This window comes from Alligator mississippiensis, chromosome 4 (genome assembly GCF_030867095.1).
Source record: "Alligator mississippiensis isolate rAllMis1 chromosome 4, rAllMis1, whole genome shotgun sequence".
NCBI classification, from domain to species: Eukaryota; Metazoa; Chordata; order Crocodylia; family Alligatoridae; genus Alligator; species Alligator mississippiensis.
In genome coordinates this window covers 246,117,722-246,133,143 of record NC_081827.1, presented here as the reverse complement: position 1 = coordinate 246,133,143, position 15,422 = coordinate 246,117,722, and the positions used below count along the sequence as shown (strand labels likewise).

The window sequence follows — 15,422 nt, the reverse complement described above, 5'->3', positions numbered from 1 at the left end:
CGATGTTATGCATGTGGGTTCTTGTTGCTCCATAGCCGGTCTGCTCCAGCCAGGGCAAGTCTGGACCAGATGCAGGGCAGGCCAGGAATGGAGCTGTGCACTCAGCTGCTGCTGTGTGCTGTTGGCAGGGAGAAGCTGTAGGGCACACAAGCTCTGAGCTGTTGCAGAGGAGATAGGGGGTGGTGCTGCTGACTGGCCTGTAACAGCTCCCCAAAACTGCCTATGTGGCCCGCAGGCCCAAATAATTGCCCGTTGCTATGGTAAGTCTACACCAGACATTTCAGAGGACTTTTTTTCATACTTTTTTTTCTATTTTTATGTTTGATTCCAATCAGTTCATGGCACACATTTTACACAGCAAGGGATTCTACGGAGGTACTAACTTACAAAGTTAGTGGCAACAGCAGTGGCTTCTGCTGCTGCAACCTTGGTAGAAATCTGGTTTGACTGAATGAACAATAAAATTAGAATGGCACTGGGACAACTCCTGGGAAATAATCTGTAGTGATAGGGAACCTTTGTAGTTAACACGATGGATTCCCCAGTATAAAGGTTGAGTCGAGTATATAAGAAGGGACTGAAATATCACTACAGCAGGGGTGGGAACCTGTTCAGCTGTAGGCTGGAATAATCCACCCTAAGTCGGAGGGGACGGGTGCTAGGAATCCGTCTGTACCTGTAGCTTATCTCTGCATTGGCATCAGGAGAGGGCCTACAGCTGAAGTCCCATGTCCACGGGCTCTGTGGCCCCTAGGTTGCCAGTCCCTGAACTAAAGAAATACAATATCAAATTCCTTCCTTCTCTTCCAACACTAAAAATAGAAACAGATGTTCACTGTGGACACTATACCTGTCTTTGTGCTTATGAAGTGAATCACTTAGGATGAGTCTCGTTTAATAAAATTAACTTTGTACATAATCTTTTTTTTGTTGTTCAGTTTTGAGAACGTATGAGCAGGTGAGGGTCATTTTCAGAGTTGCTTTCGAATTAGAAATGCTCCATAAAGGTTGTAAAGAACTTCTAAAATCTTGGCCCAAAGGGTGTTAACTAGGGCAGGGTTGTCCAACTGCCGTGTGACCCTTGGGCTGTCCCCAGCCACTGCTCTTCCCATCACTCTGGCTGCAATAGCAGTTGAAGTCTCCAGGTTCCCCATCCCTCCTTCAGCTTCTGGCACTTCAGGGGATGGGATGACGTGCAGCATGAGGAGCTAAGGGTGAGTCTGGGGCTGTGCCTTGGGGTGTGGGGGCATTGTACCAGTGCACGTGACCATTGCAGCAGGAGGGGGGGGATCACAAGGTGTAATAGGAAGTGTAGGTCCCCAGGACACATGGCCCCTGGGTGCTTAGAAGTTGGACAGCTCTGACCTAGAGCCAGGACACGTACATTTGGAGCCATTTCAAAAGGGGAAACTGTTGCTACCCTCTTGAAACGGCTCCAAATGTACAAGTGGCCATTTCCTTATGTGCTGCTGTTATTTTACACTATGAATATGTATTTCAGATGTATTGAGAAATCGGTTTTCTTTTTCTGTCTTTGACCTGCTTAGGTTACATCAGCACAGTCTGGCAGAGGTAGACATTTCTTTGTTCTTGACGTTTTATCTGGTAATATGTATAGTATGTGTGGTGGGCAGTTTATATTGTGGTGTTTGGAATTACAGGAGGAAGGAAGCATGCTGCTTTTTCATTTATATTAAATTCTAGTAATTTTACCTCCTTTTCACAGAAGTTTCTACCTTGTTTCTAAGCAAACAAGTAGTTTTGCTTTTAGAGTACTACATGCTACTTGTCTTGCTACATTTTTAACAGCTTGAAGATTTAAAAAATATATCTTGTCATTTTTTATAAAGATTGCATGGGAGTGTGTTTTAAAATGTCTGCTGTGAATTTTCTCCTTTGGTGTCATGAATATTTTAATAAGCTTTTGTTTTATACATGCAGGCCAAGCACACTACAGCATATATAATTGCTAGAGAAAGTTGAGAGCAGTATTATATAGTTTGAAAAAGAATAATTTTTGAACAACAGAAGTCTCTCTATGCCTGAAGATGGGTACGTGTGCCTGGAAGCTTGCAAAGAACCTTGTTCCAACTACTCAGTTGGTCTAATAAAAGATACCACATCTCTCCAAAGAACCTTGCCCGCCTAATTTTTGTTCAGGCTTATTTTATTCATTGCTATCCTCATCTCTGAGATTAGATTTAGTATCTTTTTTTGTCCTTTATAACAGCTCATGTATGGTTTTCTTGTGTTTTTACAAACAGTTTATTGTAAACAACTCGGCAATTGTGTAAGCTAGATTAATATTGCTACTCATCTCACAGATACCAAAACCTAAGGCCCAGGTAGAGAGGAAAGGTCCTGTGTTTAAGATACTAACTACAACTTGAGACCCTGGGTTGTATTCTTGGCTGTGCACCAGTTTTCTATTTGATCTTCATTAGGTTAAGTGGCTCTCCATTTAGCAGAGGCTTTTTAGCCTTTGCCTGGCTTTAAAAATCTGTATTGAATTCAGTGGAACTCTGCATATGTTTAAAGTTAGGCACATATTGACATTTAACCTAGGCAGGGCCCAGATTTCAGGGCACATGTACGCTGCCTGCATGCCCAGCTGGGGAATGCCATGGTGAGGTTTACTGAGCCTCCTCTGGACCTACTGCCATTCAAAACGGAGGTAAGGCGGCTGCCCACCAGCAAGTCCTGAGAGGCAGCGTAACCATCCTCTCTGAAAAGTGGATAATAAAACTTCTTTTTGCTGCTGCCTCTGTTCATAGTGTAAGTTCTTCAGGGCAAGGACTTCTTGATTAGTGAGGCTGTATTATGTCCTTGCGTGGTTATGTCTAAAACCTTGATTTCACTTGGTACCTCTAAGTGCTACAGTAATACAAAACGATAAATAAAAGAATGGTCTGCAATTGCATTTGGAGCTTCTGCAAGCTGTTAAGATCGAAATAATATTATTAAGATAAGTCAGAAGTCTGATTGTGCATCCTGTGTGTGTCTTTGGAAATGGTTGGGCCTATGCAGTAGGATGTTTTATGTGAATTAGTGTTCAAGCTTCAGTCCTGTGCTGACTTGCCCAGTGCTGTGTGGTAAGGTTGAGCCAGATTTACAGCAGCCTGAAGCCACAGTTACTGCTTCTAATCATAGACTGATGTTTAATCTGGCTGCAGATCCTTTTTGGAAAAAATTGCTTTTATTTTAACCAGTGTGTTTATAAGTTTGAGTGTGTTTTTGTTCTTAGGTTTCTATTAAATCAGCTGGCGATGTCTATGATCTTATCTGCCTCCGTGGTCCGTGTGAGGGATGGACTCCCACTCTCTGCCTCTACAGATTGTGAACAGAGTGCAGGTGTGCAGGAATGTAGGAAATATTTTAAAGCGCTCTCAAGGAAACTTGCTCAGCTTCCCGACAGATGTACGCTGAAAACGGGGCAGTATAACATAAAGTAAGGTTCTTCTCTCATTATCCTTGCAATGCTTCCTAGTGGTATCTGCTGTAGCAAGTTAAGAATTACAGTATAGAGGTGATTAATCAATTTAAGAATACTGTCTTATCTCACATACACCCTGCTTCTCCAAAATAAGGCGCATACCTTGTTTTTTAAAGGCAGAACATACAAAAAGGATTTTTCCATACTCATGGCTAATTCTATGACATTAAGTAAGTTCTCTTGGGATTGTAGCATCCAGGAAATGTGGCACCAGGAAGTTTTTGGTGCCAGCTGCCTTACCCAGACTCTCTTCTGGGATGCCAGGCTTTCTAGTTGCTATGTTTCCAGCAGGACTTGCTCAGTGTCACACAAGGTTAGACTCCAGACCCTTGCAAGGGCAGTAGCAAGACTGTTAGTTCTTTACAGTAAGTAGTTCTTTATATAAGTTCCTGAAAATAAAGTGTTGTTTCCACATTACAAGCCCCCATCAAGATACTGCCACCAGCTCAGTTGCTGCTTCAGGCACCGGGTTCTGTGTTTTCTGTGTTCAGCCAGTGGCTGTGGCTCTGGGAGAGTTAACAAGGACTCTGCCATCTTGGCAGCTGCATGGCATGCTCCAGGCTTGCTGCTTTTCCAGTGAAGGAAGTATCTTCCCTGCTTAAAATACACACCCCAATGTGCAGATGGGTGGACGGGCATGAGCGCAGCAATAGCTGAATGGGAGTGCAGGGCCAGTGCTGGTGCCCCAGGGCCAGGGCCATCAGGGGCCCAAAGTAAGCCTGCAGGAGCGTGGGGCCTGGGCTGGTGGGGGCTCTATGGAACCAGGCTAGGCTGTGCCAGCAGGGAGAGGAGGGAGCCAGTCTGGCTCCACAGAGCCCCGGCTAGGCTGGATCCCACACTCCTACCACCCTGCTCTGGGCCCAACCAGCCCTGGCCCTGGGGCACCGGCGTGGGCCCTGCACTCCCACCCAGCTGTCACTGAGCTTGTTCCTGTCTGCCCACCTGCTCGCTCCCACCTGCCACCACCATTTCCCCAGTTTCCCTTCTGCTGTGGTGCTTCTTTCCATGTGGTTTCCGGCACCGGCAGGGGCTCTAGGCAATGAGTGAGAGTGTACATGATTGTGTTTGTAGGGCAAGTCCCACACATGCACCCCACCATACATATGTACCCACACCCGCTTCGCACTGCCATAAATGCACACCCCATACCCCCTCACACACCTCAGCTACTCTCCCTCCCCCTCCACACATGCCATAACCCTCCCTAGCCCTCCTCCCCCTGTTGTACAAACCCTATACCCACCCACACTCCACATATCTACACCCTCCCCGTATTGCCCCCCTATCCCTCCACAATATACAAATGTAAGACTTCATTTTTAGCTATTATACAATCACCTCTATGTACACCACACAAACACATGTCAATCAGGACAAAAATATTTTTTGAAATCAAATTAATGAATGTTGTAGATATTCGATTTTTAGAATATAATTTGGTATTTCTTTGGTTCCAAGATGGCAAACCCCTTTGCTGAAAAGAGTACTTATGGTGGCAAAGGGAAGGATTTCTGGTGGCAAAGGTTGGGGGACTAGGGGGCAGGACTTCTGGTCCCAAGATGGTGACCAGGGAACAGGGCACCTGTCAAGGGGCTGGGCTACCCATGCAGCCCTGGACAGCTTTCCAAAACTCAGTAAGCAGCCTTCCACACAAAATAATTGCCGGCCCCTGCTTTAGACCAACACAGCTACAACCTATATCCCAGTTTTCCTTGTGGGTTTCTTATCATTCTTCGCTGTGCCATCGGTTTCCAGTGCAACAGGTGGATTTTTAAATTTCCTGAACCCTCTCTTTCTCTTATCTGCCCCACCTTGCAACGTTTTTCAGTAATCTTTTTTTAAATGTCTTAAATATTTTTAGGAATATTTAAAAAAAAAAAAACAGGCTTTTTTATTTCTAGAAGTATTTTTTTAGGATGCTTAGCACTAGTTTTAGAGGACGCTACTCCCAAAACACTCATGCGTGCAGTTGGTATAGATGTACTGATACATTGGTCCCATATTGAATCGGAACTGATATGAGGAAAATTTAGAGTATCGGCAGTCTGATTTTTGGCTGATGTGGCTGGGAAGAGCTTGGCGTTGCCCCTGGCCCCAGCCTGCAGCGGCAGCCCACCCTTGCCCCGTGCCCAGATTTGGGAGGGACATGCCCCCCCATACCGTGCCCTCCCAGGGTAAGCACAGTAGTGGGAGCCGGCTCCCCTCCCCCCCCCCCTCCCCCCCCGCACCTCCCGAACGAGCTGCAGCTCTGTCCAGTCCCCAGCCCCACTCCCACCCTCACCTTAGGGGCCTTGAAGTGCCTCCTTTTCCCCCCTTTTCCCCCACAACAGACTTACCAGCTGGTTGCCGCTCTCCATGCTGCAGTGCTGCATATATTGGCTATTAAAAATTGGCCATTGGTATTGGCCCAAAAAGTCTCTCTCAGTGCACACCTAACAGTTGGTAATATTTTAAATTTTGTAAGAAAAATGAACACAGTGAAACCTAAATCTTTCTTGTGAAGGCAGACCAAATGTAGATTCTGTGTATGTAAATGCAAATGTAAAGTCAGTATTTCCTCGAAGATGCTAATGCTTTTAACTAATTATCCAGAAAATATAGCACCATGGCTTTGATGTTGTTATAACTCTTGGCATGGACAAACATATACTTGGACAAGCTTAAGGGGAAAGGAAGCTGCTACTCAGGAGTGCCTACCAGCTGTTGTTCTCTGTTTTGCGTGCCTAAATCACCCCAACTTTAACCCTGGATAAAACAAGAGTTACAATGCGAATGGTAACAGCTGCTAGATGGTCTGAAGTAGCAGCTCCCTCTTCTTTCTGTTTTGAAATCACTCCAAGTGTATGTTTGTCTTTGCCCTATTAATAGTGAAACTGAGTTTGAAGTTTCTTTGGCAACTGGTAAGTTTACAAGACATTTGCAAAAACTGTGCATGCAACGTAATCAAAGGGGTGCTGTGTATACTACTTATAAGCAGGGATCTTGGTTTTCTCTGATTTAAAAAAAAATCCCCTATTTTTTAGATTAAAATAAGTTACCCCAAATCAACATTTTTCCATGATTAAAATTAAACACCACTATATATAGATATAGAGATAGATATCTCTATATCTATATATAATAGCTATATATGAACAGTTTCATTTTAATCATGCAGAAATGTGGATATGGGGTTATTTTTTTATATTTGAATATTTGGGATTTTTTTTAATTGGAGAAAACCAGGATCCCTTCTTATAAGTAAGACTTCTTCAACATTTAGATCTATATTAGCTTACCTCTTTTAAAATACCATATTTCTATTTATTGAAGGGCTGTCTTGAATTCAACCCCCCCCCTCCCCCCCCCGCTCCCCCCACACTGCTACAGAAAAAGCAGTTCAGGGGGCGTGGGGTGGCAGTGGGGGAGGCAGTTGAGGTGGTATGGTGGTGTGGGGGAGTGTAACAACCTGAACCCTGCCCCTTGCCCTCCTACAGTTTGTCCCTGTTACCTGCCCCCCTGATCCAATCCGGCACGGCATCTCCCCAAAACCAGCATTGGGTAGGTGGAACCTCCTGTGCACCTCTTTTTCCTGGAAGAGTATGGCAGGGGGACAGGGATGGGGACTGGACTGGGAAAACCTGCAGCACAAGCTGGCTGTCCTGCCTGCTTCAGGCTTATCGGAAAACCCTAAGAGTCGGGAGAATAGGTGCATGCTGCAGCCCTTCTGGGTTGGTCTGTGCATGAGGCATGTGGAGCACTATCACATGGCTGTGGCAGCAGCTCAGTACTCCTGAGAAGTTTAACAGCACCCTGGTTGAGAACCACTGGTATAGAAATATTTCAGATATTACTTTGGAAATTGGGGGGGGGGGGGGGGGGGGAGGGGGCGGGATTTTCTAGCTTCTGGTCATCTTTATCCCTATTCCTGAGCACTGCTAAATCATCCTTGCTAGGAAGGAGTTTTCTTCCCTTGCTTATTATAAAGGAATTTTTTACAGCAGTTTCTTGCGCTTGTGGAATGCACCAGATGGCACGTTCTGCCTTCAGAATAAATGAAACTTTCCCAGGGGATGAAAACCATGTGTTTTGCCCTCCCTAAGGGCTTTATTTCATTTCCCCATTCTTGTGCACGTTGTTCACTTGCCACGCTTGGTGCGCTTATGTACGTTTAGCCTCGTTTCTTGTTTGCTGGTGCAATACAGTTTAAAAGAGAGACATTACCCAAAAGTAAATTGTTTTCTTCCATAAAACAATCTTTGATTTTGTCGATAAATATTAATGTTTTCATTACCCCATGGCAGTTTTTTTGCTGCTCTGTTATGGCATATGGAACCAGTCTTGTGAAACTGAGTGTTACCTGGATTTAATTTTGAAATGCTAAAACCACTTTTTAAATTTTTAGTTTTATTAGCTCCCTGGGAGTGAGCTATATGATGTTGTGCACTGAAAATTACCCCAGTGTCCTAGCTTTCTGCTTCCTGGATGAGCTTCAGAAGGAGTTCATTACCACCTACGATATGCTGAGGACAAATACTGCCATCCGACCATACTGTTTCATAGAGTTTGGTAAGGATAAGACTTGTTTTACAGTAACTCTTCCCATTATGATCAAAGTTTACTGACTATATTGAGGAATGTACAACTTAGACAAAGACCATTCAGCTGAGATTGTTATATTTGAATGTGATATCAGGGCCTGGTAACACTCATTGAATACAGTTGAAAAATTGACTTTACTGGGAGTTGAATCAGGCATTTAGAGCCTTATGTAAAGTTCATTGGGAGTCTTTCTATTACCTTTTGATAGGTTTTCTGTGTGAATGAATCCAGAGGAGCTTATCTTGCTAGTTGGTAATATATTATGACATGTTTTACTTTAAACCCTTATCAAAATATTTATCTTACCAAGATATTGGTCTTTATAAGTTTACAAAGTAGAAGACTGCAATTTTTCACTGTTATAGTTGTTTATCCAGTGCAGGGAAAAGAGATTTTTATAATGCAGCTATGCATTGCATCTTCTCTAATTCAAGCTTCAAGTACAAATAATGCCACATTCAATTGAGAATGCCAATACCCCTTGTGGAATTGGTTAGTATCTGCAGTGGTTTTTAAAAATCCTGCCGTCTTTTAGAGACAAAGGAAACCTGTTCTGTGTGGTCTAATAAAATACTTTTAGACATTGAAAGTTATAGTTGTTTTAGAAGAAAAATGGTATATATTACATTTCGTTAACTTTCCAGTGCTTGATCAGTTGTTTTAAAATTTGCCCTATGTTATAGCTGTTACTGTCTTTCTTATGAAGAAGCTCTTGAACCTTTCTTTTCCCTATCCCTCTCTGTGTTTTTCCAGGAAGTTTGGGGGTACTTTTATTGCATTGCCACATTAGTTGTGAGGTCAGAAGATACTTCTCAGTGTTAAGATTTTGCAATTTAGGGCATTTTTTAGAATTAAGCAAGTTTATCCATGACAAAGTGTGAACTCCTCTGCTTTTGTAAGAATATTTTCCAATTTGAAAGAAAAGCTAAACCAAGTGCAATAAATCCATTGTATAAGGACTGCATTCAGTTTCACACAGTGAAAAGCCATTAGTTTATTCACAGTTGTTAAGTAATTAGACTTCTAGAGTGTAATTTTTTGTGCGGCAGAATTAATTAGCCTGTGATATATTAGTCATAAAATAGAAATAGTATTAGAATGTTCCAAGATAAATGTAAGAATTTCAAATAATGAATTTAAATACGTGTAAAAGAGAAATCTATTGCCCGTAAAGCTGCATGGTCTTGAATTTATTTAATTAAAAAATGTCTATAGAGATATATTCTTTTAATTTTACACAGATAATATCATCCAAAGGACCAAGCAGAGATATAACAACACACGGTCTCTATCGACAAAGATAAATCTTGCTGACATGCAGATGGAAATCAAGCTGAGACCACCTTATCAAATTTCTCTGTCTGAATTTGGTTCAGCTAATGGATTTGCGCATTTATCTGCTGTAGAATTTAAGGGTACCGGTAAGATACCTGCTGGTGAGTTTCATAGCTTAATTACATCTATCCTTGTATGAACCAAGAGTATGGCAATGCATTTACTTTTCTTTTTTCAAGTGAAATGATATAGGAAATTATGCCAAACCTCGTACTTTCTTAGATGCTGGGTTTGTATAAAGGACTGCTGTGTCATAGGAATCTGCCTCTTTCTTTGGAAGCTGTGACTTCTGTTCTAACTAATCATTCTTCCCCTGCAGCTTGCAGAGAGGAATGTGTTTGTTAAATCAAGGGCAGTTATCAATAGACACTGGTTTCTTAATGAAAATACACAGAAACATTTAAATAGATTTTCTTTCCTTTTTCTTTTTCCTATTTTTAAAGACTTATAAATCAGCTAATGATTTCTTTTATAATGGGAGCTGAGGACATCATGAACGCATTGTATCATTATGGATGTAATGTCATGATGACTACTGGAATCAGTGGGAGGAGCATTACTTAGGAGAGGTCCTTCACATTCAAATTCAGTGTAATTACCCTAATAATATTACATACACTTTACAAAGTGTTTGTGCCATGTACATCACATCAGTAATAATATATTGGCACGTGTGTGGTTTTTTGGGGTATTTTTTTACTTTTCAACCTGTTGTTAATTTCGCACAAAGAATAAATTACATAGAGTTAGATAATGACTTACTGTGGATGGGCATATGATTCTTGACTTGCGACATGAAAAGAACTCTCTGAAGCAATTCAGCTATTTCCCATTAGAATAGAAGAACTGAAAAGAAAAACACAACAGCCTGGTGCTAATGCATGGATTGTACAAATGAAATTGTCTAGAGGAAGTGAAATAGACCAGTCTAGTTTCAATCTTCAGGTTCAATGAAGCAAAAAATAAATAGAATAAATGATGAACATTTAAATAGAATAAATGATGAACATTTAAATATTAAATGTTCCTCTTTTCAAATGTGTCTCTCTCTTATGCTGGTCTGTCCAGGTAGATTTTGGTACCCACATGGGTCACTTTACAGGATTAGAGTAGAAAACAGTGACACAAATGCAAGCTTTCATTAAAATATTATAAAATTTAATGGGAAAGGTAAATTGTGTACCTTTTTTTATATAAATTTTAATAGGGACCCTTTAATTCCCTCTTGTGCTAGATATTCATTTTTAATGATTAGCAAAAACACTTTGGCTTCTGTTACTAAGAATTTTCTCTCTACAGATTAAAAAAATGTTTTTTATTTAAAAAGAGGAGATTGCGGAGTCTTTGTACAGCATGTGCCTTAATGGAGCTCGGATTCTGATAGCTCTGTATGCTATCATAATACAAATAATTTATAATAATAATGATTACAACATGTTGGTGCTGGCAAAGAAAAAAGAACTAAGTTCTGCAAGAGCCAAAAGGGGAATATATAATAATGTTTAAATAATTTAAGTGCGTGAAACCTTTTAAGAGATGCCACATACCTTTGCTAAATCATCCAGAGTGTTCTTAATATTATCGTTGACTAATGGAGAAATGTGGAAAACATTGTATTGAGAACCAGTACTCGTTGACATGTTTTGTTCTTTTTTTAATAATTCTCCAGTGTCATGCTTTTATCACTTTTGACACTTCTACCTTTTGTTTCTTACAAGTTAATCCTTTGTGATTTACTCAACAGCCTGCTGTATAATCCTCTCTCTGGAAGAGGTTATAGTGTCACAAGTGGAAGCCAGAGATGGGAACAATCTGTGGTTACAAAAATACCAAATCTTTGTGATGTAGGTAGGCAGAATTATTATAAATAGATCATCCATCAAAAGATTTTAGATAGCACAAGGTGTTCACTCATTATATTACAATAGGAGATGCTCAGTGATGATATTAGTTTACATTTAAGGAACATTTCCTTCTGGTTCCCATTCTTCCTTTCCTTTTGTTTTTCCTTATTATTGGAATTATTGGACATCTTTACACCTGCTCTGGGGTGGGGGCGCTTTAATTACAGAGGCTCTTAGGAGCCGCTCTAATTAAAGCGCCTGCAGCATCTTATGTATTCAGCATGTATTCACGGAGGGGGTGCTTTAACTAAAGCTCGTTCAATGAGTTTTAGTTCAAGTGCCCCCACTGCCATTCTGAAGTGTGGGGATGCTGAATACACGAGATGCTGAGGCTGCTGGAGCTTGCTAATGAGCATGTTTCAGCAGACTCAGTTAATTGAGTTTGCTTTGACGCATGCTAATTGGCATGCGTTGGAGCAGGCATTGGGCATGTGTATAGGTGCTCATTGTTCTAGAGTCTCCCAACCAGCCACTTCCTCCAGTGCAAGCCTGAAGTGGGTTGAAGAGCCGAAGAAGTCTTCACTACCTGGTTGATACTGCTCAGTTATCAGACCTAGATTTTTCTCATTCCTGAAATATCACTTCTCATGATACAACTTTCCTTGCCCAGTGTCTTTCCCTGCTTCTGCTCTCCCTTTCAAACATAGGGCTTGCTGTGGGTAAATTATAGGTCTTAAATTACTTTAGGGAGTACAATTTTTCTTTGCCTAATTTTAAAATGAATGCCCTGGGAAGCAGTGCAGTCTCTCAGATCTCTAGTATTTAGGGAGATATTCGCTGTATAAGTTAATAAAAATAGTTTATGTAAAAAGACATGCCTGCACTCTAGTTGGAGGTGTACTTTTGGTTTTCTTGCTTTAAACTAGTTTGCTCAGTATTGCTAACTGTGTAGCTGCAGCACAAGATGAGAACTTGCCTGGGAACCCAGGTCAGTAGTTGTATAGCTAGCTATGCAAAATCCTGCACTGCCACAGCTGCGCCTTTGTTAGCTAATTGAAGGCTAGCCCTGTTATTTCCACCTGAGCTGCAATCACATCTTTCACAACAGCTTAGACCTACCCTGGTAAAAAAAGAAATGAATAAAAATGCCTCATAAGTAATACATAGCCAAGATAACTTTCTAGGAGCCACTTCAAGCCCCCAGTTAAATTAACCGCTATATACTTGAGCTCTAATACAGTGTCAATATACAAGTTAGAAGAGCGTTTGAAAAAATGAGAATGGCTATAATGTAGCAGGGCAGGAAAATATTTAAAAAATGTGAAATAGTTCCTTATAGGAAACTTAAAAATGTTTGATATCTAAACTTGTATGTTCTTTACCCTTTGGCATTGATCCAGGACAATCATCTCTTATTAGATTTGGGGAGTTAATAACTTCCATAGGAGGCTCAATCTTGCAGCTATGGTAAAGCTGTCTTGCCACCTGTAACTGTCCTTCCAGATTTTTTTTATTCATGTATTTGCTTTTTGGCACTTAGCTGCTTTGCTGATAGAATATGCAATTGTTTGAGACCTTAGTAACTTCCAGAGCTTAGTAACTTTAATAATGGTGTTGGGTGTCCGTAACTAGATTTGGGTTGGTTGTTAACTAGACAAGCTAGTCCTTTAAATGTTGACCTCTTTTACCTTAAAGTGAGAGAGAGGTTAAAAAAGGTCTGATGCTTGAGCACAGAATAGGTAGTTTGTACTGACTTCGTAGTTTCATAGTGCTCTGGGTCAGAAGAGACCTAAACAGGTCATCAGGTCCGACTGTCTGTGTATTACTTACCCCCATTTTTGTGCTCTCCCAATGCAGAATTCGTCACTGGAATACTTGAGAATTTTTCACCTCCCTCCCCTTTTTTTACTCTCAAAAGCCAGTAGTAATGCATAAATGTAACCCAATTACGTGACTTTTGATTATATGTAGCATATAAAATTTCTGGTCCCCATAAGAAAGAATTGGTTTGAAAACTGAGTAACTGAAGGAAGAGAAGTTTGAATGGAAATTGGCACCCCAGCTTAAATGTTTGTTGTCAGTACTGCCCGTGATATGTCTTGTGGTTAGAGTAGGAGTAAGTTTATGAAAGTTAAGCTTCAGGATGTAGTTTTTGTTTTAAATAGCTTCTACCTGATTATATTAAGCCCTGATTCCTTTACAAATTAGTTACACTAAAACATAAAACTTGAGCATACTAAAATTTAGACCACAAAAGCATACAAACAGTGTTATATATTTAACAAGGAAAAGTAGTTTTTGTAGGTTTTTTGTGGTTTCTTTAACTTTATGAACTGTTTAGAGAGTCTTTCTGCTGCATCTGTTCAGTGCAAACAATCAAGATTGACACCCCCTCTATATTAATGTTACAGTTCATTAACTTCATTGTTTGCACCTTTACACTTCACTGATCTACACAGAATGATTTAAATATGGTTCAGTAATCCTTTTGTCACCCAGTGTTGCCTAGACCATTATGAATTTTGTCTTGGGTTTTTCATATTTGGCTTCCGTTCTTAATTGTGGAAGAGCATAGTGATGACTGAAGCACACATTTACTACGCGTTGCAATCATTTGTGTAACTGTGGCCCCTGATAAGCACAAATGAGTGTACATGTGGAAAGTAATGTGTTTTCAGGTTTAACTTGTGCCAGGGGACACTTCCAAATTTCATATCAAGCTGCAATATGCATACTGCCTACATAGTTCCAGAATGTATTTATTTCTATCTGCGGTAACATTTACAGGCCTGTGTGCTTTGTTGTAGGGGCAAGTAATGGCTTTGCTTTGCAGCCTTCTGTTCAGCAAACAAACTAAATCAGTCCTGATAGCTCTAACTAATGCATTAGTGTTAAAGAAAAGTGGAGGTTTTGAGAGGAGCTCTTAAGTACGTGACTTATTAGATGGTTGCTAATTGTGGACGAATTTTACCAGCAAGTGCGTTATTTGCTATTGATTTACTGGCATGTTTGAGCAGCCTTCAGTACTGTGCTGAATAAACAGGATATATCAAGTTAAATTTCTTTTAAAATGACAGAGAAGAACATTAGTTTTGCATTTAATTGACGCAGAGCACATTTTGTCAAAACCTTGCATTGATGTCTTAAAAAATGCTTTGTGTGGTGTTCTTTTTAGAATTTTAAATTTATGTGTTTTGGTTTGCAAAATTCAATTGCATGTGTTTGAGGAGGAAGAAGATATTGAAACACTGGATTAATACTTTTCTAAAATATGTGGGAAATGAAATGCTTTTACCAATTTCAAAATGCTTACTATTGTTTTTTTGGGGTTTTTTTACATGTGCCTTGCAGCTCCTCATCAGCGACTGGAACCCTTGACTTTGCCAGGGATTGTCTCATTTATACTTAGCCTGTTATGCGGGGCTTTGAATTTAATTCGAGGCTTTCATGCCATAGAAAGCCTTCTTCAGGTACTGTACAACATTTATAAGTCCAAGAAAGAGTAATTTGAAATATCAAACTTGTCAAGTTTATACAAAATGTCAATCAAAATAACACCATATAAATTGTTTATGAGCCAAATTCTGTTTCACCTTATTCATATGAATATTCCTATTGATTTCAGACCCAGTCTGCATGTTTTATAGCCATTATTGAGTGAGATTTTTCAAAGGCGCCTAAGGGAATTTGAATATGAGTGGCAGACTTCCTTAGGTAGGCCGGCAGTAGTGAATATGTGGCGATGGAGTGCTGTTCTCTAAATTCCTGCCGTGACTTTACACTTTAAAGAAAACCCCACACTTTTATGGGTATCAACTATGCATAATGCTTGAGCAGCAAAGTTTTGAAAATCTAGCCCATTGTCTGCAGGGGTCCACAGAGGAGGGATGTTTTGAAGGATTTTTATAGCCAGAATGTTTGTTCCCTCCAGAATAAAGAGAGAAATAATGTACATAACATTTGTTTCTTAACAGTTTTGTCCCTCAGTGGGTTTCCCCATAAACGATGCTTTTATTTGATCTTGCAATCCATGACCTTACAGTGAATAAGAATTTTTTCTCTTTCTCCCTTAAGCTTTGTTCCCACTGATAGTAGTTACTAAATAGAGGACTACGTCATGAAAATGATAGGTCTTCCTTTGGAGTAGATTGTTACAGTTTGTTCAGCGA

At 40.4% G+C, this 15,422-nt stretch overlaps 1 protein-coding gene across 2 annotated transcripts in view; it reads left to right on the top strand.

Annotated features, from left to right (window-relative positions):
* The window catches only part of SEC22A (SEC22 homolog A, vesicle trafficking protein), a 31,790-nt gene that overhangs the window by 7,047 nt on the left and 9,321 nt on the right, over positions 1-15,422 (top strand). Inside the window, exons 1-5 of one of the 2 annotated variants that reach the window (XM_059727478.1) lie at positions 1,711-2,052; positions 3,245-3,448; positions 7,878-8,041; positions 9,316-9,510; positions 14,605-14,723. In XM_059727478.1, coding sequence (XP_059583461.1) covers positions 2,039-2,052; positions 3,245-3,448; positions 7,878-8,041; positions 9,316-9,510; positions 14,605-14,723 — 696 coding nt within the window. In that variant the 5' untranslated portion in view covers positions 1,711-2,038. Of the gene's footprint in view, positions 1-1,710; positions 2,053-3,244; positions 3,449-7,877; positions 8,042-9,315; positions 9,511-14,604; positions 14,724-15,422 lie in introns of those variants that run through there. The other variant, XM_014599619.3, reaches the window with a different exon arrangement.